This window comes from Ursus maritimus, unplaced genomic scaffold (assembly GCF_017311325.1).
Source record: "Ursus maritimus isolate PB19 unplaced genomic scaffold, ASM1731132v1 scaffold_8, whole genome shotgun sequence".
Classification (NCBI taxonomy): domain Eukaryota; kingdom Metazoa; phylum Chordata; class Mammalia; order Carnivora; family Ursidae; genus Ursus; species Ursus maritimus.
The window spans coordinates 39,775,045-39,800,047 of NW_024426996.1; the positions used below are offsets into that span (position 1 = coordinate 39,775,045).

The 25,003-nt window shown below is 39.3% G+C and overlaps 1 protein-coding gene across 1 annotated transcript in view; it reads left to right on the plus strand.

The window, feature by feature from the left end:
• Positions 1-1,112: 1,112 nt before the first annotated feature.
• The window catches only part of NMU (neuromedin U), a 29,018-nt gene continuing 5,127 nt past the window's right edge, over positions 1,113-25,003 (plus strand). The window contains exons 1-7 of the mRNA XM_040624910.1: positions 1,113-1,491; positions 8,249-8,307; positions 15,212-15,259; positions 18,578-18,637; positions 20,268-20,297; positions 20,393-20,443; positions 22,044-22,118. Coding sequence (XP_040480844.1) covers positions 1,113-1,491; positions 8,249-8,307; positions 15,212-15,259; positions 18,578-18,637; positions 20,268-20,297; positions 20,393-20,443; positions 22,044-22,118 — 702 coding nt within the window. The remainder of the gene's footprint in view (positions 1,492-8,248; positions 8,308-15,211; positions 15,260-18,577; positions 18,638-20,267; positions 20,298-20,392; positions 20,444-22,043; positions 22,119-25,003) is intronic.

The following is a 25,003-nucleotide window of genomic DNA, read 5'->3' on the forward strand; positions in this document are numbered from 1 at the left end:
AGGATTACACGCCTGCCTCACTCCACTTCTGACAGAGCACTATCCCAACCTGCCTTGTAATACAGCAGGGATTTCTTCCTGCTACTAAATGTCCTAGTCTCTAAGGCCATGCTTTGCCGAAAGTGGGTTGCACAGTGCATGTCTAATGCATTAAAATCCCCAACTTAGAGAAGAACCATCTTCACAGAGGGGCCTCCCTCACAGGCTGATGTCCTTGGGCAAACAGTTTAATATCTCCAAGCATCATCAAATGAGAGTCATAATACTTTTATATCCCTGAGATGCCATGAGTGTTAAATTAAATAGCATGGGAAGATGTCCCTTAAGAAATGTTAATGTACATCCTTTCTACTCTTTCCTCTGTGTTCCTTTCGAAAGGAGGTCAGATGAGATCAGTCTTCCCTCTTTCTGTAGAAGGAAATTAAAACAGTATCAGCCAGTATTTCTGGAAGAGACTGCTTCCTGGACATTTCCACTTAGGAAGTAAAGAAAAGTATGGAGGGGGATAGCAGAGCTCCGATCACCCTAGAAAACAGAAGGCAACAGCTAGGGCGTGACAGCAGGAGAAATGCATAGACAAAGGAGTAACCTTGGACTTGGAAATCCATAAGACAGCCAAAGACCTTCCAGACCTATTGGAACGTTTGTATGTGTGGTCAAATCTCAGCAATCCTTTCTTCTCGACTTTCTTCAACAGATAACTGCGTTTTCCTAAATGATCTCAGACCTTGCAGTAATTTGGGGCACACCAACATCACCACTGCTGATATGCACTGAGCTGGTGCTGGGAGCTGGGGATGAACGAGTCGTGAGCAGGACAGAGGCGCTTCTACAAAGGTAGAGGCATGCACAGTTGGTGGGCACAGAAGGCTTCCCGAGAGGGTGAAGAAGGGGCATCCCTGGCAGACGTGAGAAATGAGAGAGCGTCGCCACCAGCAAGCTTAAAACCCCCCGATCCCAGCCTCTCCCGGCCTCCTGGTTTGCCATCCTCCTCCGGCTCCCAATCAAATCCTTGCCAAGAAGCCAATGGACGTGCAGTGTTTCATTTCCATGCTCATCCCAAAGCCCGAGGGCGGGCAGAGAGAAAATGCGCGGTGCCCTGAGTCACAACTATGGCCGGGGGCGGATCCTGCTGCGGGTGGGGGGCCGGGGGTAGGCAGCGGGTCGCGAGTGACGCGACGGAGGCCGGGGGCGGTGGGCTGCGAGGTGACGCGCGTGGGGACCGCGCCGCCCCAGCCCACGTGTCCGCGAGATTTAAAAGTTGGCGGCGTGCGGAGCCCCGCGAGCAGCGCGCCGGAGACACAGAGGCACTGCCAGACCCCCGCGTGGAGTGCTGGTCGGCGCAGCAGACTCTGAGCCCCGAGCCTCCCGCCAGCGCCGAAATGCCGCGAGCAGCCAACCGCCGCCCCGCGCCGGCCCCCGGACAGGTGGCCGCCGCTTCCCGGCCCCTGCTGCTGCTGCTACTCGCCTGCTGCGCGGGCACCTGCCTAGGTAAGCGGGCCCCGCGCGCCTCCCGGGCTCCCGTGCCACCGTCCCACCCCGCGCCCGCCGCTTCTTGCGCCTTTCTCCTGGCCACCTGCCGCGCTCTCTTCCCTCCTTTCTCGCTTCTTCGGTTGGCTTTTGGTTCTCTCCTTCCCCTCCTGCTGTGGGGCTCCCCAGCATCTCGCCTTTGACAACCCGCACGCGTCGCCGCCCACGGGCAGCGAGCCGCGCAGGTGCTAGTGGCCGGGCTGGAGCGCAGTCCCTGCCCGGCCGAAATCCCCAGGCCCTGGGCAGCCTGCGGTTGGAGAAAACTTGTAGGCCTCCCTCACACTCGGGATGTCCCTGGCCCGCGGCCCGTGAAAACTTTAATAAATTAACATAGTGAAAGTTAAAATGCGTTCCCTTTCATTGCAATTACCAGAGGGATTGATGGCTGAAGTAAAACGAGAGTTTGGTATTTCACCTGCTGATGCCAGGTAAACTTGGAGAGGGCGCATCTTTAAGTGAGTGAGCTCCTATTCCGTCTAGATAACCCTGACAGGCCCCATTCTAGCCGTTTAGAAGAGGCCATGGGTGGGCTCTGTGCCTTTTAGGTTTTGATGAACCAGATCAGGAAAAAGAATGGAGACTTTTTTTTTTTTTTTTTTTTTAATCATAGTGTTGGAGAAGCAAGTGCGCAAGCCGGTCTTCCAGTCCCTGCTACAGCTAAAGCCAGTGAAGGCAGATGTGAATCGGTAAAATAGGGACTTCTTGTGCGTGGTTTAGAGAAAAGAAGTGGGAAAAACAAAAGCGAGGTCAGGGAGGGCTGTCTGATGCTTAGAAGACAAGGTAGAGGCAAGCCCAGCATGTTCGAATGGGGAGATCACTTCCCTATTCCCTAAAGGTTATGTTTCTAGGGACCTTGAGGGATCCATCCTTTACCTCCCACCTCTAACCCAGAGTCCTCTCCAGGGCCAGCCACTATCCTGCTAAGACCACGAATTTTCTAACTCCACAGCAGCTTCTCTTAGCTTCCCTCTGCTCTCCTGTCAGTGAGGCAAAGGTGGGCAGGCCATCTCATCATTGTTCAGAACACTGGAGACTTGAAACCCTAACTGCAGGGACCTTTCAGAGCATGCAGGCCAGCCCTCAATTAGAAGTGGAGAAACTGGGGGCGCCTGGGTGGCGCAGTCGTTGAGCGTCTGCCTTCGGCTCAGGGCGTGATCCCAGCGTTCTGGGATCGAGCCCCACATCAGGCTCCTCCCCTGGGAGCCTGCTTCTTCCTCTCCCACTCCCCCGGCTTGTGTTCCGTCTCTCGCTGGCTGTCTCTCTGTCAAATAAATAAATAAAATCTTTAAAAAAAAAAAAAAAGAAGTGGAGAAACTGAAGCTAGTCTTCTTTTCCAATGTATTTATTTTTATTGCTGTCCTTTCATTGTTGTGACCTTTCCCCCTTTCCTGGGGACGTTGGAGAAGGGGGCAAGGAGGGGCACTCCTGCTTAAAAAACGAGGTCATGTGGCTATGGAATCTAAGCAGTCAGAAGCTAGACCTAAATCTTCTCCATCACACAGCCAGCAATGATATAGCATAACTTATGCAAAGTAACGTTATTTACTTTGTTTTATTTTTGGGTTTTTTTGTTTTATTTATGTTTTAAATTTGTTATTGGTAGAATTAGGATGGCAGTTTTATCTATGTTATTAAGGAAGCAGATAATTAGAGGGTTTTTTTTTTGTTGTTTTTTTTTAAAGATTTTATTTATTTATTCAACAGAGATAGAGACAGCCAGCGAGAGAGGGAACACAAGCAGGGGAAGTGGGAGAGGAAGAAGCAGGCTCACAGTGGAAGAGCCTGATGTGGGGCTCGATCCCAGAACGCCGGGATCACGCCCTGAGCCGAAGGCAGACGCCCAACCGCTGTGCCACCCAGGCGCCCCTAGAGTTTTTAAAGTGTCTTTTTCTTTGTAAAGCAAATGTACTTGCCATGCATGTTACATGTTATGTGCTTACAGTGATATTTGCATCAGCTGGAGACAACTGCTTTTTTGGGAGGCGGGGGAATTTTCAGGCTGCTGGTGATTAAGCAGAAACTGTGGAAGGCTGCTTTCCAAAAAAGACAAGTCTTGGGTTTTATTTCGAAGAAGAGCCTATCTGCTGGCTGACCAATCATCTCATAAATATCCCCAGTATTTCTCAAGCAAAGGGACAAGATGTTTTTTCACCTCACAGAGACCCCCTAGACTACCATTTTGTATCTTTTCCCCCTTTAGACCTGCTCTTGATATTAAAAAAACAAAAACAAAAACAACTAATCTTATCTCTCTAAAGATGTGTGGGGGAGGGGAGTGGGAGGACATATAGTGTGATCTTCCCTGATCTGGAGACCCTACAAATGGCACTGGAGGGGAAGCATGACATATATAACCAACCTGGGAGATAATCTACCAAGATTAATTATTATGCAAGATGCAACTGGATGTACCTAAAAAAACAACAAGACAAATGTCACAAAGCCAGAGGGAAATAAAAGTGTCGGTAAGCGGAGCATCCTTGGCAAAACGAGTTAGCCGAGCCTGCAACAGCAAGAGAAGATGAAGAGCCGCTACAGGTTTGGTGGATGAAGCAGTTTACTCTTCGGAGAACATTTTTAAAATAAAGAAGGAAATTTCCTAAAAAAGGACACATTTTGGATAACTGCAACAAACCTTGATTTGGTTTGTGATGGTACGTGATCAGAGTGCCCGAGACTAAATGAAGAAGTGTTTTTTCCTACTCAGACCCCTACCCATAGAGTAATTATTAAAATTCAGTCAGCAGTAACAATTTCTCCCTTTCAAACCCTACACTAGTGAAGTGCTAGCAACAAGAAGAGAAAATGAGCACCAGGTTTAATCAAGTCTGTTTTTCAGAGGAAGATAAATACTGTATGATCTGACTTATACGTGGAATCTAAAAGAATGAAAACAAAACAAAACAAAAAAACCCAACAAACCAAAATCAAACCAAGCCTGAGGATACAGAGAACAGATTAGCGGTTCATAGAGGTGGGAGGTGGGGGTGTGTGAAATGGGTGAAGGAAGTCAAAAGGTACAAACTTCCAGTTATAAAATAGATAAGCCATGGGCGCGTAATGTACAGCAGGGTGACTATATGGTATATTTGAAAGCTGCTAAGAGTAAATCTTAAAAGTTATCATCACAAGAAAAAAAATCTGTAACTATGTATGATGATGGATGTTAACTAGACTTATTGTGGTGATCATTTCACGATATATACAAATTTAGGATCATTATGTTGTACCCATGAAACTAATATAATGTTGTATGTCACTTATACCCCAATAAAAAGGTCAGCTTTCCTTTCTCTTACAGATGGTGTATTTACAGATGCAAAAGCTGTCTTTCTGTATGATTTACATTAGTTAGACTGTAAAAATAAGGCTAAAGGTTTTACTTTACTAGATAGTACGTAAGTATAAGTACCTCAAAACTGATCAAAAACAGTGCAGTTTTCATGATCTAGAAGATAAGGGCAGTATCTCGGACTATTATTTGAGAAAGTATCTAGTATCTGTATTTGACAATATAAAGCCCACATCTAGGGTATCTTGGTGGGGAGAGGTGGAGAATCACATCAACTTTCCTTAACGGTTACACAAAGGAGAGAAAAATAATTCCCCCTAAGGTTTGCGTTGGGTACTAAGATACTGGTGGGTTTCTAAAATTAAAAACATTTAAAAATGTTGGCTCCTCTAACCTTTTTACCTTGGAACTATATTTACATGTGTTGTGTAAGAGCCACAAAGTACCCTTTTTGATTACATAAGTGCTTGGGACTAAGTTAAATATAATGGCAATTTCTGTGTGGTCCAGGCAAGCTCACCGTTGCTGGGAGAGAGTGTGGAGGTAGGAGCTTCCACTTGTACCAGAGGGTGGGAGACAGGCAGGTGTAGAAAGAATATAAAATTGTATTCTTTTCACAGGAACACCCTGTCACACAGAACAGTGGTAGAGTGAGTGGAGAAATCAGAAGTACGTCCCGGGGAAGACTGAATCCAGAGTGGAAATCTTTGCGTTTTCCCTTTGCATCAGTACTTGGCTCTCGTTCTGTTCTTTTCAGTCAAATCCTGCTCTTGCCCTCCATTCCTCTTCTTTCACCTTCCTATTATTCAGTTTTAGTAACTGTAGACAAGACGCGCATCCAAGTTGTGAGGAATGGATGGGGCAATGGCCTTTCATTTTTTTTAAATATTCTTTATTTTTCTTAAATTTTTTAATTTTTTAAATAATTTTTATTATGTTATGTTAGTCACCATACAGTATATCCTTAGTTTTTGATGTAGTGTTCCATGATTCATTAGTTGCGTATAACACCCAGTGCACCACGCAATACGTGCTCTCCTTACTACCCATCACCGGCCTATCCCAATCCCCCACCCCCCTATGGCCTTTCAAGACTGTTTTCATGAAGACATTCATATCCCCCTTTTGGAAATGGTCAGACTTGTTAAAGAGAAGCTTAGACCCAAAATGTTTGTTGGAGCTGCTTCGTTCTGTTGAGTAAAGAGGCATCCTCCATTTCTTTCTACAATGCAATGCTCTGTCCCCCTGGATATTCAGCGTTACCCATGGTCCAGCAGCATTAGTATCACCAGGGAGCTTGCTAGAAATGCAGACTCTTGGGGCTGCCCTGACTGACTGAATTAGAATCTCATTCAGTAAGATCACCAGGTGTTTTGTATGAAAAGTTGAGAAGCACTGCTTTAATCCCTTCTTGAAAACAGAATCAGCTCAGGGTAATGTCCACCAGGCAACAGAAACTTTGAGATATATGTTCGTATGTTGCTATGGTGAGAAATATGTAATTGAGAGGTTTACCCACCTTGAACAGCTGTCCTATAAAAGGGGATTCAATTACGTTCTGAGATAAATCAAAGCTCTATTACAGACTGCATTGAGTCCTGTAAGTTACTTTTAATGCTTGGTACCACAGAAAATGTAGCTAATAACGTTAATATTATTAGAACTTAAATAATAGTATAAATTTGTGTGAACTTAAGGCAAGACTTGACTGAAAAGTGGCAGAATTAGGGAAAAAAAATTTGTCAGGATTTGGAGTCTGCCAGAACTAGTTTGAAATCAGTCTCTGTTATATATCTATATTGGTGACCTGAGACAAATTACTTCATCCATCCTTCCTTCGGTTTCCTCATCTTAAAGTGGGAATAAGATAATAGCTACTTCAAAAGTCTGGTTAAGGGGCACCTGGGTGGCTCAGTTTGTTAAGCGTCTGCCTTAGGCTTGGGTTATGGTCCCAGGGTCCTGGGATCCAGCCCCACATTGGGCTCCCTGCTCAGCAGGGAGTCTGCCTCTCCCTCTGCCACCCCCCCACCCCTGCTCATGCTCCGTGCTCCCACTCTCCCTCTCTCTCTCATGCTGTCTCTCTCAAATAAATAAAGAAAATCTTTTTTAAAAACTCTGGTGAAAAGACATATTTTAAATGCTCAGGATAGTGACTGACATCAAGTAAATGTTCAATCGGTGCTGGTAGATGGTATCTTATTATTTTTAAAAAGCTCTTTTCTTTAAGCCTGTTCTGTTAAGTATTTAACTTTGCTACATTTGAAATCTTAGGAAAATTTAGTCTTTTACTACAGGATGTTTTCTTGATTTTATTAAAGATAAATGTGTATATATAGGAAAATAAGTAGTATTTACATTTAATATTAATAAATATTATCTCAGTGTTTTTACTGAGATAACTTATATAGCATGAATTAGAAAATTGAATCTATGGAGAAATTATTATTTTAGAGGATGTAAGCTAGTTAACATTTTACTTCAATAATAATTAAGGGCCTAACAAGTTATTCTTTTTTTAAAAAGACCTTTATTGAAATATACTTTATATACAACTTAGTGGGGTTTTTAAAAAGATTTTATTCATTTATTTTAGAAAGTGACAGCACGACAGCAGGCGGAGGAGCAGAGGGAGAGGGAGAGGGAGAGAGAGGTCATCTCCAGCAATCTCCACACTCAGTGCAGAGCCTGATGTGGGGCTTGATGCCAGGACCCAGAGATCAATACCTGAGCAGAAACCAAGAATGGAACACTTAACCAACTGAGCCACCTAGATGCCCCAACTCAGTGGGTTTTAAGTAGACTTCAAGAACTGCGCAGCTATCACAATAATACAATTTTCCATGACCCCCCCAAAATCTGTTATGTCCATTTGTAGTCAGTCTCCATTCCTACCCCCAGCTCTAGGAAGCCACCAATCCTTCTATTATTATAGATTTGCCTTTTCTGGACATACCATATGAATGGAATCATATGATACTTGGTCTTTTTCATCTGGCTTATTTGATTTAGCATAATATGTCTGATATTCCTTTGATGCAGCATATATCACTTCATTCCTTTTTATTGCCAAATAGTATTCCATTATGGGCACTCACCACAGTTTGTTTATCTATTCTCAGATAACAGACATTTGGGTTGTTTCCACTCTGGGGCTCTTATGAAAATGCGGCTATGCACATTCACGTACATGTTTTTGCATAGACGAAAAGAAATTCATTCTTAGAGTAATGTCTTTGAAATGTTATTAAGGTTTATTTAATAATTATGTTTCCTTATACTAAGTCAAATGCTGAAATATCTATTTGAATAGGAGGGTAATGATGTACAGTGAAAATGAAAAATGTCATTCAGAACTGAATTATATATAAATATTTAACTTTAGAAGAAGTGCTATAAAAATAACATTAAGTATAACTTTATTTTTAGGTGCTCCTGTATTATCTCAAGGATTGCAGCCTGACCAAGAACTACAGCTGTGGAATGAGGTAAAGCATTGTCCTTATACAAACTGGTGGAAACTTTACCTACTTTGAATTAGCAAATGAAATAAGATAGTTGAGTTTTGGGACAACTATGATTTTACTAACATTCTGATACCATAATATTCAGAATTATTATTCTTGAAATGAAAGAAGGAAAGACAAAAAGAAACAAAACAATTATAGTAAATGGTAAAGTAAGATGGCAGAAATAAGCCCTAATAATAGAGTAATTACAATAATGTGAATGTACCAGAAATACCACCTAAGGATAGAGATTCTCAGATTGGAATTTTTTTTTCTTTTAAAGATCCAACAATAAGTTGTCTATAAAAGTCAAAAAAGAAAAAAAGGCTAAGCAAAATGTATGGAAAAGGACAGACCAAGCAAATATGAATTGCAAAAAAATTGGAGTAGCAGTCTTAATATCTGATAAAACAGAATTCAAATAAATAAACCATCATAGCAAAGAGGAACCTTATTTTATGCTTTTGTTAAATTATGCTCAGTATCTCAGTATGCTCAGATCTTAAATTATGCTCAGTGTTTTATGCTGATAAAAGAACAGGGCAAAAGATACAACCATTATTAATATGTATTTTTAAAAACTCAAAATTTACTTAGTAACTGATAAAACTTAAGGGAAAAATAGATAAGTGAACATTCGTAGTTAGAGTTTTTAATATATCTCTCTCAAAACTGATAGTTAAATCAAATAACACATCAGTAGACATAGCAAAGACTTAACCATACAATTAATAAATTTGATCTCTTAGAAATATTTTTTAAAACCTACACTAAATAGTATACACATTCATTTTGAGTATAATTGGAACATTAAACAAAAAGAGACCCCTGGTTAGGACACAAAGAAAATTTCCGTAAGTTAAAAAGGAACCCTTTTAAATGTTTGCCAATCATAATGCAATAAAATTAGAAATTAACAACAAAAGTATGACTTCAATATCCCATCTGTTTGGAAAATAAGTAACATTTTGGTAAATAACCCCACACTAAAGAGGAAATTACAAAATAGTTAGAATTAAATGACATAAAAACATTAGAAGTCAAAATGTGGGGGCACCTGGCTGGCTCAGTCAGTAGAGCATGCAACTGTTGATCTCAGGGTCATGAGTTCAAGCCCCATGTGGGGTGTAGTTGGACTAGAAGGACCTGAGAGTAAATGCTCCCACCACTAAGAACACCCCTCAATTGGTGACCCAAGGGAGTTGGTGGATAAATAGCACAGCTGCCTCTTCCCTCAGTTGGGATAACAGATGTATTCTGCATTGGTTCCTAGAGATCCCCAGACAGACTGATCCCAGTTACGCATGGTGGTAATCTGCTTGATAACATATCCTGGCTTCCTTCTCTTCCATGCTTGTCTTTTCACTATTCTACCAATCATCTCCCTAATAATCTACTCATAGCCACATCACTATTTCAAGGTCTGTTTCTGGGAGAACCCAAACTGTGGCCGAAATGCACAACTTACAATAAAAGTAACATTAAAAATCAGAGGAAAAAGCACAGATTGTTTGGCAAGTGAAGGCTGAGAAACTGGCTTGCTGTATGGAGAAAAATAAAGCTAACACCCCATTCACCATTTTGTAATGTATATAAATAACAAATCACTATGTTTGCACTTGAAATTAATATATTGTATGCCAATTATTCTTTAATTAAAAAAAACTAACAAGTGGGCTCTAAGTGGATTAAAGACCTAGATATAAAGGGTAAATTATAAGAGTTAATAGAATCTATCTTTTCTATTAGGAAAATATCTTTGTGAGCTAGGAGCAGGAAATGACGTCTAAAACAAAATTTCATATATAAATCAGAGAGCCAAAAAGATGATGGATTGAATTACATTAAAAGTGAAGATTTCTTTCTAAAGGACTACATTTAAAAAATAAGAGCCTTTGAAAGGTGTTGGCTATGTCTAAAGTTGACAAAGGATTAATTTCTAAAATCTCTAAGATACTCCATCAAACCAATTGGATAAAGATAGCAAATGTAGTCAAAAGATAGAACAGAGAGTTTACAAAGAAGAAACCTAAAGCCCAACAAACATCTAACGAGATGCTCAGATTCATTAGTAATAACGAAATGAAAATCAAGACAATAACAAAGTGTCACTCTCTACTCATTAGACTGGCAAAAAATTGGAATCTAGATAATGGCAAGTGTTAGCAAGGATGTGGGATGTACAAACCTCATGCATTGCTGGTGAAGAGTGTGTAACTGGTGGAGCTATCTGGAAAGCAACCAAGAGAGCCCCAGGATCTAGCATTCCCTCTCCTGGGCATGTAGCCCAAAGATGTCCTCCTACAGATCCCGAAGTGGGGGACAGATACAAGGAGGCTGGTTACAGCTTTGCTTGTAGTGGAATTGGAGGAAACCCAGCTGTCTATCACTGGGGAGTGGGTAGGCAACAAACATAGGGTAGGTGCACATTATAGAGTATTCTATAGCAGTTAGGAGCAACATACTAGATGTCTCCAGGAACATGGATAGATCTCAAAGTATAGTGTTATGTGAAAAAAAAGGTAAGAAAATACCATACATGCACACTGAATAGCAATACAAATTTTACAAGAACATAAATAAACGAAGAATACACTTCAAATACGTTAGAAGAGTTGCCCATGGAAGGATGGGATAGGAGTAGGAAATTGAAATATAAAAGAACAAATAGGGGCGCCTGGGTGGTGCAGTCGTTAAACGTCTGCCTTTGGCTCAGGGTGTGATTCCAGCGTTCTGGGATCGAGCCCCACATCGGGCTCCTCCACTGGGAGCCTGCTTCTTCCTCTCCCACTCCCCCTGCTTGTTCCCTCTCTCGCTGGCTGTCTCTCTGTGTCAAATAAATAAATAAAATCTTACAAAAAAAAAAAAAAAGAACAAATAAAGAGAGCTCAATAATGATCATGAACTAGGAGCTGAGGAGAATATTCTGTATACCCGAGCCACCTCTAACAAAATACATAAAGGAAGAGATAAGATGGATAGTTAAGTGCCAAGTACTATACAACCCCTAACAGCATAGGAATTCATAAAGTCTATTACAAGTTTCTCTGCCTTGGTGTATCAAAATACATACTAGAGGTATATAAACAAAATGAAGAGTAATTTAGACAACAGACATTAATGTATAATACAGAAACTTTTATTTTAGCTTGAAATTATCTCTATTTCTGTGAAAATTCTTTGAAAAAATATTTTAGATGATAAAGCTGGGGGAAAAACTAGACTTGTAAAACACTATAAATTCTTTTACAGAAAAAGATTTAAAGAAATTAAGATGCTAAAACATGTACTTTTTTTGCTAGAGGTTTTAAAAAATGACTGAGCTATTCAGACACTAGAAACACATCCTTTTCAAACCTTAGACAGAGACCTAACCTTTTCAAACAGATTCATCAAAAGACTCTACAGAGTTCTCAAAAGCAATTAGTGGCACTTAAAACCATTAGGGCCACAAGCTGAGTAAAATGAACAAATGCTTATCCAAATGGAAAGTGGGTGAGCAGCGTTGCTGTGCCTTTTAAAGAAAAGAGAACAAAGACTGAAGAGCTTTGCAATTATCTCCTAATTTGATTAATTGGTATTTTTTCTTATTCTGATATTTTTATTCAATGTTGATGCCTGATTAGTTAGCCCTTAGGCTCAAGGGTTGGCGGTTCTTGGTCATGGCCACCTCCCCTGGGGGGCAGCCTGGTCTGCAGGTGGGCAGCTTTGCCTTTGAGCACGTGGTATCCTCGGTACCTGCGGACCACGACAACGTTACAGAGGAACCAGCCACTCCGACCCTATTGGTGCAAACGAGGTCACTTTTGGAGGTGATATATTAAAGCATCGGTCACAATTTGAATCTTTAGAAAGGCATCTTTTTGCCTTTCTCCTCTCAGTTGACTTCTCTTTTTATTTTCTTTCCACAAGTTCAGTGCAATTTAATTAAAGAATATTGATTGAGCGCTTATTCTGGGCAAGTCAGATATGGCATATAACCCCTGCCCTCAAGAAGTTTATCCCCGTGTGTGTGTGCCTTTGTAGTCATGATTCCGAATTTGTATGGCATGGAAGAGGAGCTGGAGGGTGGGCACAAGAGATGAGAGGAATAAAAAAAAAATTTCTAAATATTTGCGACATATGGAGAACATGACAGGCTCTGTAAAGATAAAAAGGAAAGAGACATTAAACCTTTGGTTTTCTGTAATATTGTATCCCTTCGTTATTCTCTAAATTGGAGAATCATATGTTATAGTACAAGTTCATCTTGGAAGCAATAAGAGGCGTGAGGAATTATGACCAAAGAGTATGATTATCCCCTCTCCGGTACAGTATAATAATGGAAACTAAATTAAGCTGATCAACAAAGAATTCTGAGATGTTAGGCCATAAACAGGACTCAAATCATCCCATACAGACAAGAAATCAGTACTATTGTTCCCAGTCCCATTTTAAAAGGCCACCAAAGAAATAAATGCCATAAACTACTCCAGACATCCAGCTTTAGGGCTTAACTTCACAGCACAGTTTTTTAATGTTTAATATAAATCTCTTACACTACAGTTTAAAGTCTTTCAGTTTTTCTCTTTAGGATAAAGCCTGCAAACGGCTGCAACTGTAGTTCAATAAACCTTTTTTTTTTTAATCTGTAAAGATTTCTTTATTTCAACCACAACAGCTAGTATTCCCTACTCCTAACTATTGCCATGACAAAATGCAACAATATTTTGTTGTACTGCCACCTTCTTTTTCATCAAGATCATCTGATACCACATTTTATTTATAAAATTCAAAACATTCCTTAGTAATACAAAACAGGAGATTTCCTAAACATCTCTATCATGGTAACATACATGAATGTTATAAGTCAGCCACAAACAGTATCTCCATTTGGATTTTCATCATATATCGTGTATTATATTGTCGTTAATCTTCAAAGGAAAATTAGATGTGCACGAATCCCCGGAATGAAGAAGGGCATCATATTATCTTTGACGCAGCACAATCACCCACATGACTTCACACACCCACTAGGAATACAGGCGTTTCATGAAGTGATTGGAGAGTAGAAGTACATTAAAATTTGTCAAATAGGGTCAGTATAAAAAAGCATGTTGTACTTAATTATACCTGTCCAAAAACCCATCCCCTTTATCTTTTGAAGCATACTAGCAAATACCTAAGCATTTAACTCATATCCCTGTGATAAATGCTCTGACCTGAAGTAATGTCTGAAAAGAGTGACTGACTTACTTCTGTTGATTGTGACATTTATTGACATTTGATGTTCCATGAAATACTTTTCTCAATTTTTCTATCTGTAAAGTTATTTTTCTTTATGCACTCCCTGGTGTTTCCTAAGGTGTATTTTTTAAAACAGAGGTCTTTTTTTTTTTTTTTTTACATTTGTAGGGTTTGAATCTAGTGTGACTTTGGGGATCCTGAGTAATGACTGAATTTCAGTTAAAGGGTTTGCCACTTTCTGTACATGTTATGGTTTCCCTCCTATATGAGATCTGTGTTGGTGAGTAAGTTGTGAGTTCCAGCAAGAGGCTTGCTGCATTCTTTCTATTTGTAAGGTTTCTCCTCAGTATGAACTCTGTGACGATGGATGAGGGTTGAGAAGTCCTTAAAGATTTTACCACATTCTTTACATTAATAAGGCTTCTCTATGAATTCCACGATATTGAATAAGCTTTCAGCCCTGATTAAAGGGCTTCCAAATTCTTCATATTTGTAAAATTTCTCTCCACTATAAATGCTCTGATATCGAGTCAGGGATTAGCATTGTTTAAAGTCTTTCCACATTCTTTAACTGGCACTCAAGCCTTACTGAACAGCACAGAATTCAGAAATCTATGAACTTGTTAAACGTGGGACGATGCTTAACGATCCATCAGTGCCCAATAAGTATCAGAGTATCAGTCATCGGGAAGAACTTTACCTGTGCAGTGAAATGAGAAAGGCCTTCACAGAGGAGTCAAACATACAAAACTACCAGAGCCCCTGGAGGAAAAATAAAATAAGGAAAACAGAGAGGGAGGCAAACCTAAGAGACTCTGAACTCTAGGGAACAAACCAAAGGTTGCTGGAGGGGAGTTGGTAAGGGATGGGGTAATTGGGTGATGGGCATTAAGGAGGGCACGTGATGTGATGAGCACTGGGTGTTATATGCGACTGATGAATAACTGAATTCTACCTCTGAAACTAATAATACAGTTTATGCTAATTAAGTTGAATTTAAATAAAAATTTTAAAACCCTACCAGAGCCTTTATAATGGAGAGAGAGTAGATCAATGCAGCGAATCTGAGAAAAAGTTTAAGCAAGGCTCAAATGCTATAAACACCTGAGGAGTCACTTTCCAGAGAACCATTATAAATGTAATAAATGTGCAAAGGTCAGACCTTATTATACATCAGGGTATCCAATATGGAGAGAATCCTTATAAAGGTAATGAATGTGGGGAAAGCTTTAAAGCAGTCCTCCAGTCTTGTTGAACATCAGAGAATTCCTGCTGGAAAAACCCATAGAGATGTAATAAATCTGGGAAAGTCTTTAGGCAGTGGTCACGTCTAAATAGAAGGATGACAAGCTGAACTGGAGAGAAAACTTTCAAATGTGAAGAGTGTGGCAAAACCTTTACTGATCCCCCAGTAAACCTTCGCTGAACTAGAACCCTTTCCTAATGCTGGCTCCCTGCTAGAGAACGGGTAGACTGCTGTTGTGTGGAGTTTCTTCTGTGTGCTATTTATCATTTAGCACTTATGCTATTATCTTGTTCATGTAGATGATGTGATCAGATTTATGTCATAAAGAACCACATGATAACAGGATGCTCCTTAATCTTGAGGCCGTTCTTTCTATTTCCAAGATGTAACCTGCATTTTTATTTTCTACAGATAGATGACGCTTGTTCGGCCTTGCTGTCCCTTGATTCTCAGCCTCAGGTAATTCCGATTGGAGGTGTTTTGTAGTGACATAAGTAGGTGTCACTCCATTTCTCCCTTTGGACCCGTCATAACTTTATGGACTCATTAAAACATGTCAACACATTAGAAATTATTACATCATCGGCAGGTAATAATCAGTGCCCTGAGTTTATGTTGTAAGGTCATGCTGGGGCCTTTCTCTCTAAGTGAAATAGATTTGCAGATAATATGCACATATTTTGGAAATGAAAATGCTAATTTCAAAATCAAATTCTGTGTTAGATTAAAATTAATGTATCTGTTGTTGCATTTGGAGGCCAATATCCTCTCCCTCAATTGAGTTTGAAACCCATAGAGAGAGAAACACGGAGTCAGACTTACAGAGATCAAAATATCACTGTAACTAAAAAGTCAATTTATGAATGTGGCCTTAGATCTGACACCAAGCGTGTTTGCTACTCCCAGAATTTAAACTGGGCTTAGACAGTGACTCGAGGCCTCCCGGCCAGTCAGGTCTCCTGGCCCAGGGCAGAGAAAGCCCCCGCGAGAGTAGTCAGCCAGAAAGCTGGCTTCAGAGGAGGAAAGAGCTGAACGGAGCCTGCCCGGTTTCCTCCTCCCAGTCATCGATCAGGTGACTCCCTCCTCTTCCCACAGGAAAGAGTTCAGAGAGGGCTGGGAAGTGAGGAGTGTTTGTCTAGCTCTTCCTGTACGTGGAAGCGTGAGGCGTTGAACATAAGCATGCCCTCTCTCCACCATCTCGACCAGGTGCTGCTGCTTCTGCTTCCTAGTGCGACTGTGGCAGAGTTAGTGTCAGTAACTAGTATCTTTCATCATCAGTATCACTAGTTTCCTGGGTGGAGAGGAGGGCCTCATTCAGACCAGTCAGCAGTGTGCCTGGGGCGTAACCCCTAAGTGGTCTGGCTAAGGTGCCATGCTATGCCAAGGTCACGTCGTCCTTCCAGAGTGTCATCACAACCCAGGTGCAGAAGCAGCCTTGTGCAGGGCTATATTCTTCCTGCCTCGTGCGCGGAGCTCGTGGCATGAGATGGAAAAGCGAGACCAGGATCACAATAGATGACATTTATGATTTGTATCTCAGGTTGCTGGAGGAACACTGATGGCTGTGTAACAGGAAGGATGTTAGCCAGCGTATGAACTTCTGCATTGTATTTAAAATTCACGAACACCCTCAGAATCATTTCTTCAGTACTAAAAGGATGAATTTAAAACACTCACCTAGACACCATGAAGCCAGACGAAGATTTACTAGATTTGGAGACTGTGCACCTTTTGAGGAGAGCTTTGGTAAATTTACTATGGAATCGTTTACATTTGCTGATACAACTTTTAAAAATCATTATTTTTCGCATTAACTATAATTTTATTATTTATGTGATTATCCAAACATTCACATATGAAACACTCACATTCAAAACACTTTTACTAAAGAGGAAAGAAAGGATCTTTAAGGTCCACAAATAAAAAAGAAAATATTAAAAACTTAGTATAAGAAAAATCCTTAAAGAATAGTTGTAGTTCAGAGAATAATGACTTCATGAGAAGAGTGGCTGGAGAAAATGCAACATGTTTTGAAACTTTTTCCGTCAAACTTCAGTCTTGTTGCCAAGCCTCGTCCGGCTTCAAAGCTGTGTTCTCAGGAGACACTGAATTTATTCTGTGTGTTAAAGACACATGACATCACTAGATATTTTCTTCTTATTGTTTTGTATTTTACAGCATTTCTAGATGGGCCATAAAAGGAGGTTTCAGGAATTTGTTTCCAGATTTTTATGGGGTGACCTATGTAGCCAGTCCTGATGGGAAAAAGTGGGAGGGAGTATATCAGTGTTACTCTTTCTCTCATCCAACCCCACAGCCACAGGCTTAACAGTCAATGCCAAGGAGATACAGGAATGTAGACGGCCGAGCTCCACACTGGATCAACTACTGGCCACTTCCTTCACACACGAAAGATCTCACAGTCGTGTTTTAAGGACAGTATGCGAATTAAGTATCTGAAAGTGTTTTGCAATTTATTGAAACACTTATAAATAGGAGCCCTTTCATATTATTCCTAAATATCCCCACAATCTGCATGGCAGGCACACAAGTGGACGAGAACAAAGCGGATCTCTGATGTGCTGGGGGGATGCTCAGAGAAGCCAGTTCGGGTCTCTGTCTGGATCCCTAGCTACAACCCACCCTGTAAACACATTCTGCTCTTCCAAGGGTGAGACTCTTGGCGGCCCCAAACAATCCTTTATGGCATGTCTTCTAAATTAAGAGTCACTGCCATCGTAAATCCAGCTTTACAGGCCACACATTCTTTAATGCTATTATTGTCAACTAATTGCTATGTACCTGGCACTGTGCTAAGAGCTCTACCTACACTTAATCCTTCCAAGAACTCTCCGAGGTGATGTTGTCATCACCAACTTGCAGCTGAAGACACCGAAGTTTGGAGAGGTTAGGTAACCAGCCCAGGGTGACACAGCCGAAGAGCAGAACTGGAACTTGCGCTGCTTCCAAGTTGCACGCGGCTCCGCTCTACAGCCCATGTTTTTAACTACTAATGCTATCACCCCCCCCCCCGACCTTCAGCACTGTTCCAGCCCCTCCGTACTTCTATGCATTTATTAAGGAATCAATTGTTCATGGTGCTAGTGTGCTTAATTCTGTGCAAAGCAGGTTTCGCCCCTGCTTGTCCATTTGTGTTACTTCTCACCACACCCAGCTGGCTCCTAACCGCAGGGAGCCCTGCCCTACTTCTGTGCTCTGATGCTTTGAAAAACCTGATCCTGGGGTGTGCAGTCAGCAGCCTGGAAGGGTGGTAACTCAGGTTAGGTGCACCGTGTGCGGCTTCCTCCCCTCCAACTCCCATTGTTTGCGAGCCACTGCAGGATTTTCAAATTAGCCAATAATGAGTAATATTCTGCGAGGCTCACAGCTTTGGCATGTAGATTCAAACCCTGCTACAAGCTGGAAAGAATAATCCTCTTTTGGCCCTGTTCTGGTTTCCCTCAGTCGTAGAATTTCATGGGCCCTGAGCAAGTACTGAGAACTGTGTATCTGGACCATAGCGGAAGCCTTAATCCACGCGTATGTCCAGCATATAACATTCACCCCTCTGGTCGCAAGGAAGGTTTTACTTTCAGGAGCCAAGTTTTTGTCATGAGAGAAAGCAATGGATTCCTACAGAGTTTTAATGGGACACAAGAAGGATTCTATTCTGGGTATTTGGAATATCCTTGCGCTCCTAACATTCGACAGTTCTATCTTCTACGTCAGTGTTGTGAAAGCAAAAGCTTGGCCTATGTATCTTCTCATTTGCATTAGGCATCCAATGCATTGGAGGAGCTTTGCATCACAATTATGGGGATTGCACCAAAGCCCCAGGTAAGGTTGAAATAGTGTTTTATTTATAGGCAAAAAATTGCTCAGTGATACCTTGGAATTCCTTCTGGAAGAAAACATGCCCAATTTAGGAAGCATTTCTTGAAGAGCTAAAAGAGCCTAAGTTGATTTTGGATAAGAAACAAATACTTCAGCTTCTCAGATGTCTGAGAATTTAGCATCAATAATAATGGAGTTTACAATCGTCTAATTGGAAAATCATATCCTCCCCTCATAAGATGTATTCTAGTTCTGATGAGAGAAATTTGGGGTCATTTTGGCTCTTTTGGTCTTCCTAACTTATACTACAATTGGAGAACAGATATGTCTCAACTTAGAGGTTAAAACATTGTACTTTGTCAGAGAGAATATGAAAAAAGCAAACTATATTGTCAACATCAGCTTGAAAATTATATTCTTACTGAGACACCTGGGTGGCTCAGTCGGTTAAGCATCGGACTCTTGATTTCAGCTTTGGTCATGATCTCAGGGTTGTGAGATTGAGCCCTACATTGGGCTCCTCGCTGGGTGTGGAGCCTGCTTAAGATTCTCTCTCTCCCTCTGCCCCCTCCTCACACACACTCTCTCTCATAAATAAATAAGAAAGAAAGAAAGAAAGAAAGAAAGAAAGAAAGAAAGAAAGAAAAAAGAAAATAATGTTCTTAGTGTGATGTCTTGGTTTCTTATTAAAATTATTTGATTCTTCTAGGAGAACTTTTTGTCCTGGAATGAGGATAAGTAAGAACTTGAAAAATAGCATAATGCACTGTACCTCAGATTGTATTCTGTATCCTATAGATGAACTTATTTTAAAACTACTTGATTAAGGATAAGAGCCACAGATTTAGAATTACATTTTTCATTAACAATTCTATCTAACTATGATCATTGGTGCATTCTGACTTACACCTTTCACATACAATAATTCAAAGAAATCTTGATATTTTAAAAGCATAAATGTTTCTGAAACTAAAATAAGTGTTTACAACTGTATTGTTTTTAGTGTTTTTAGTGGTGTTATTTTCCAAAACACTTAATTGACTTTTTTTCTTACTAAGATAGAAGAAATGACAGTGGTGTTTACCCATGAGATTATTTTTGTATTAAAAGCAATGAGAGCAAAAAAGAGCAACAAAAAGGAATGCTATGACTCATTCTTAATAAAATAGACTTTTGGAGGGAGAGAGGAATATAGAAAAGTTTATGGAAAAAAACAAAACTAACTCGTAATCTTATTATTTAGTGGTAACAGCTACAAGGATTTTGATGTGATTCCTTATAGCCGTTTTCTCTCACTAGTCTATCGTGTGATCATATCATAATTTCCCGTTGAACTATGAGGATGCTTCCAATTTTATTATTTACTTATAAACAGTATTTATTTAGTTTGCCATTTATTTTTAGAGCAATATATGCTTAACCAATTTCAGTCTTATACTTTATATATAACATATGTGTCACATATTTTTAAAAATTAGAATTAATTTTACAATGTAAACTTTATACTACATATATTACAGTATAGGATTATAAAATATTCTACAATAACATAATATAGTATTTTATATATTATATATTATAATTTTATAATATGTTATATATAATATGATATTTATTTCTCTTTTTTCAACAGGAAACAGATGAAAAAGATAATGCCAAAAGGGTAAGGTGATTTCCATAAATACATGTGCTAAAAAATAATAAAAGAAACCGGTAACCATCTATAGTAAATCTCACTACTTTTTTTTTTTTTAACAGTTCTTATTTCATTATTCGAAGACACGGAAGTTGGGCAATTCAAATGTTGTGGTAAGTTGTAGAATTACTTCTTATTAGTTACCACTGGTATTTTTTTTAAAATCTGTTTTTGCAGTTTCTCTACTAGAGCTAGATCAGAATTCATGTTTTTTCCTTTAAAAGTTTATATGTGGATAAACAAATGGAATTCAATTTTTATTACACATTTAATTTATTTTATATCTTAATAACTACATGTACATTAAGTTTACTTATTCATTCATTCAACAGTTATTTACTGAGTATCTATTATGTGCTAAGCACAAGTCTAGGTACTAGAAATATAGCAGTAAATAAAATATAAAATTAAAAAAGAAATCCCTCCTGGTATGAAATTTACATTCTAGATGACAAAAAAAAAAAAAAGCACAAATGAGTAAAACATATTGTTTTAGATATCGATTAGTACAAGAAAAAAAACAGATTTAACCAAAGTCATTTTAAGAATTAGTTTTTTAAAAATGATTGCCAAAAATGTCATTAAATATAACTAGAACTATCCACTTCTGTTCCTCAGCTCTCTGTATTTGTAATTAGGCTTTTAATGTGAGAATTTACTAAGATTAGCCAGATACCAGTAACGTGAATTCAGTTCACTCCTAAATTGTGTGGTTTTCATGGTAGTTTTTCTCTTTATATGAATGGATTTTTAAAGTGCTATTCTGGTGTTTCAATCTGGAATGCTTAGTAATTATTCGACTATAATGTTCCCTCTATGCTTGTGACTCACTCCCATGGACCAACTTAGGGAATGAGGAGCATAGTGTATTTTAAACATATGTGTACCTGTGAAAAGTTAACTATAATATAAACTCAGTTTTAAATGTTTGTCATATTGAATATTCTTATGTATGAGGAGTTGAATGTTAGGTTGAATTAGTTAACAAATAACCATTACATAGGGCTTAAAGCAATCCATTCAATAAATGAATTTAATATTTGTGAGAAGGTTCAATTCAAGCCATGCCTTTGAAATGAAACTGTATCAGGTAGCCACACGTCTCAAATGTACTTTCATTTTCTTCCACTTGACACCTTTACATTTTGAGAAAATGTATCTTAGTCACATTGGTTCACGATCAATGACACGTCTGTCACTTTTTGTGTCCCCTGTTGTCTTGTCCCGTATGTTCAGTTTTAAATATAATATATATTTTGTGAAGGAGATTCCCAGACGTGTGTCCAGAATAATTTTCCAGACAGACATCTTCATAGTGGGAAACTGATTCTCACAGAGTTGGTTTCATCTGTCCAAACCATTTTGCGTAAGTCTGGGAGCAGACAGCTTTTTGCCTCTCAGAGACGCGGGCGGATGACTTATTTGCTGGCAACTCGTGATGGAGCTGAGGCCCTAGAAAAGTGTTTCTTCAGCGTAATGACAAGGATCCTAGCATTGAGCCACCACATTTTATTCAATCTCTTGGCTTAGTCTCCACGTTCTTTGAAGTGCTCTCAAAGGGCTACATTACGTAACATCTTTCTTGTTCTTTTTTGTCTGGAGCAAGTAGGGTGGGTAAAACCAAAACCAAAACCAAACAGATAGGAAACCGTCTTTATGCCCAATGCCGAGAAGCTTCTGTGCTCATCACGTGTGTGTGTTCGTGTCTCTCAGTCGTCTGTCGTGCATCCCTTACTGCAGCTTGTGCCTCAACTGCATGAGAGAAGAATGAAGAGATTCAGACTGGACGTATGTAACACAAACTGCATGCTTGCTTTGCCACTCTTCGTGGGGCCGTTAATTCCCAGTTGTGGTGATTTGTAAGACACTCTTTTTCAGGATAAGCCCGACATAAACACCCTCTGGAAGAGCATCTGTTTGCAGAAGTGTTTTCACTCAGGAAGAAGAGAATGGTTCCCCCGCCCCATAGGACTTCCCCTTGCATTCAAGCTGAGGGCAATGAGGGAGGCTGGGGTTACATTCCCGACCAAGGCCCGTGACCCTCCCAGTGAGGAAACCTATTCTTGGTTTAAGGAAAGGACACAGCAACCTGCCTAGTCCTTAGGTAGGAACAGGAGAAAAGATGAAGGACAATTTTACCGCCCCTCGGTGGACAGGTTGGCTGTTGGCTAGGATGGTAAACTTTCTACCCAAGTATTAAAATGTTAGGAAGAGTAAGGCTTGTGAGGTAAATATATCAGAAACTAAACACAGGCATTTTGGGCTTTTCACTATGAAACAGAATTATGGCCCCAATCCAGAATCTGTGTTTAAGAGGAATACAACTGAGTTTTAATACGTTTTTAACTAGAGATTGTGGAGTTTTAATTGTCATTTAAAAAGAATGTTTAACTCTTTCATTGATGAAAGTTTCTAAGTATTATTTTTAAGTAATGCCTTACGTTGTCGTAATTCATTATAGTTTTAAGTCTTATATTATCTCTGTTTATTCTTTTGGCAATTCTGTTAGTACTAACACAAGTATTGCTATCCCCCAGTTTACTAAAAGAGAAACAGCTCAGAATAAAGGTGTTTCCCCAAATCATACTAGTAAGTGAGATTAGAGATTACAGCAGAGTTTTCTGACTTCTAGTCTAGGCAAATATTTTTTTTTCACTATGCTGTCTTTTTATTGTCTAATCTTGGATACTACTATTGTTTCTTTAAAAGATCTTAAGTAATATCTACAACCTAACATGGGGCTCCAACTTACAACCCTGAGATCAAGAGTTGCACACCCCACCGACTGAGCCAGCCAGGCACCCCACATACTTCTATTATTTTATTGTTAGATTTTCCCTTAATTTAAGTACCATGTTAATTTTATTCTCAAAATACTACCAACAAACGGTCTTCAAATACTTTTTAAAAATGCATACAGTTTAGGCAAATAAATTCCTCAAAATTCATTTTTATGGTCACTATTTCCTTCCTAAATTCTTCACATTCTTAAACTAAGCTTCCATCAGGGAAGACAATATCTGCTGCCAACTCGAATAAGAAATGTAAGAGGGACCTTAATAGCCTCTCAAAATTTTAGGATTTCCAGTATGAAAAAAGGAAATCGAATTTGTTGTCAACAAACTTCCTAGAAGTAATATATGCTTTTTTGAATTAACTTTTACTTTCCGAAGACTTTGCTTGACTGATGAATAGTGTAAGATTTCAATTTAAAGATGCACTTTCTTAAAACACACCAATAAATTATTAGTTTACTCTATCACTTCAGTGTCATTGTTTACCAGAGCTAAACACTCATGTTGTGGCCAGTTTGGTACTTTGTCTGAATGTTCCACCTTGAGTGAGCCTATATTTCCAGAAAACTAGCTGAATATGTAACCTCTGACTTAGCAGTCTATCCTGTTGGACAAATAACTCCTAAAAGTATTTTGCAACAAGCCAAGTTTCAAAGGAACCGATGAAAGAAAAGAATGTAAGACATGAACAGAAAAAAAATTACAGTAGAGTGTTAGCTTTGCTGGGCCTAAGTCACCTAATTTTTAAAACAGATTTTTGAGGGTGAAATGTTTTGGGTTCCTAAAGAAAATGAGTTTTCAGATCTTAGTGCTTTCAAATACTGTTCTTAAATGTTCTTTGCTAGACATCTTCACTTCCATCCCCACATCTTTTTTATCTCTACTTCCCAAATTCTTTCACCACGAATAAGACTAAAAAGACCTGTCTGTTTGGGCTTGAAAGTTTTAAAATTTGACACTATTTATGTTACATTTTTCCCTGCCTTTTTTTCTGTTTAATATAACATACATAACTTTTCTTATATAAGCATATAAATATATAGTTTTTATGTGTACATTTAAAAATATTAAGTAATTTGGGGAGTTTATAGTCAGGATGAGAATTAGGTACAAAATATTGAGAATTTAAGATACATTTCTTGTAAAGCAAGGATTTCAAAGTTTTTTTTTAAGTTTATTTATTTAGGTAATTTCTACACCCAATGTGAGGCTCGAACTCATGACCCTGAGATAAGTCATATGCTCTTTCGACTGAGCCAACCAGGCACCCCAAATTAATATGGGATTTCAGAATTTTAATAGATGCCAGAGCCATTTCTTAGAATTTAAAAATTTGATTATACTTACATTATGGAATAATTTCAAAAGGCCTTCATGCCAAATTCCATGGTGATTGCCATCCTCATACTTACTATAAGAAGTAGTTGTTGAAAATAGGAAACCATAAGAACCTATTTTATGGAAACCATAAAATATTAAATCTTTTCCATTGTTTATTTTTTTAAAAAGATTTTATATTTGACAGAGAGAGAGACAGCAGCGAGAGAGGGAACACAAGCAGGGGGAGTGGGAGAGGAAGAAGCAGGCTCCCAGTGGAGGAGCCTGATGTGGGGCTCGATCCCAGAATGCCGGGATCACGCCCTGAGCTGAAGGCAGATGCTTAAGGACTGAGTCACCCAGGCACCCCTCTTTTCCATTGTTTAAAATGAAATGTTTTAAGAAAAGAAGAACTTCAAAATATACCCATTATGAAAAATTAGTTTGTTCTTATTTGGTATTTTTTTCATGATCATTTCTGTGAATATGATTATATTTGGAAAATCTACTCAAGTCTCCTTGAGTAAATATAGTTTACCAAAGTTGTCCCTCAATTTCAAT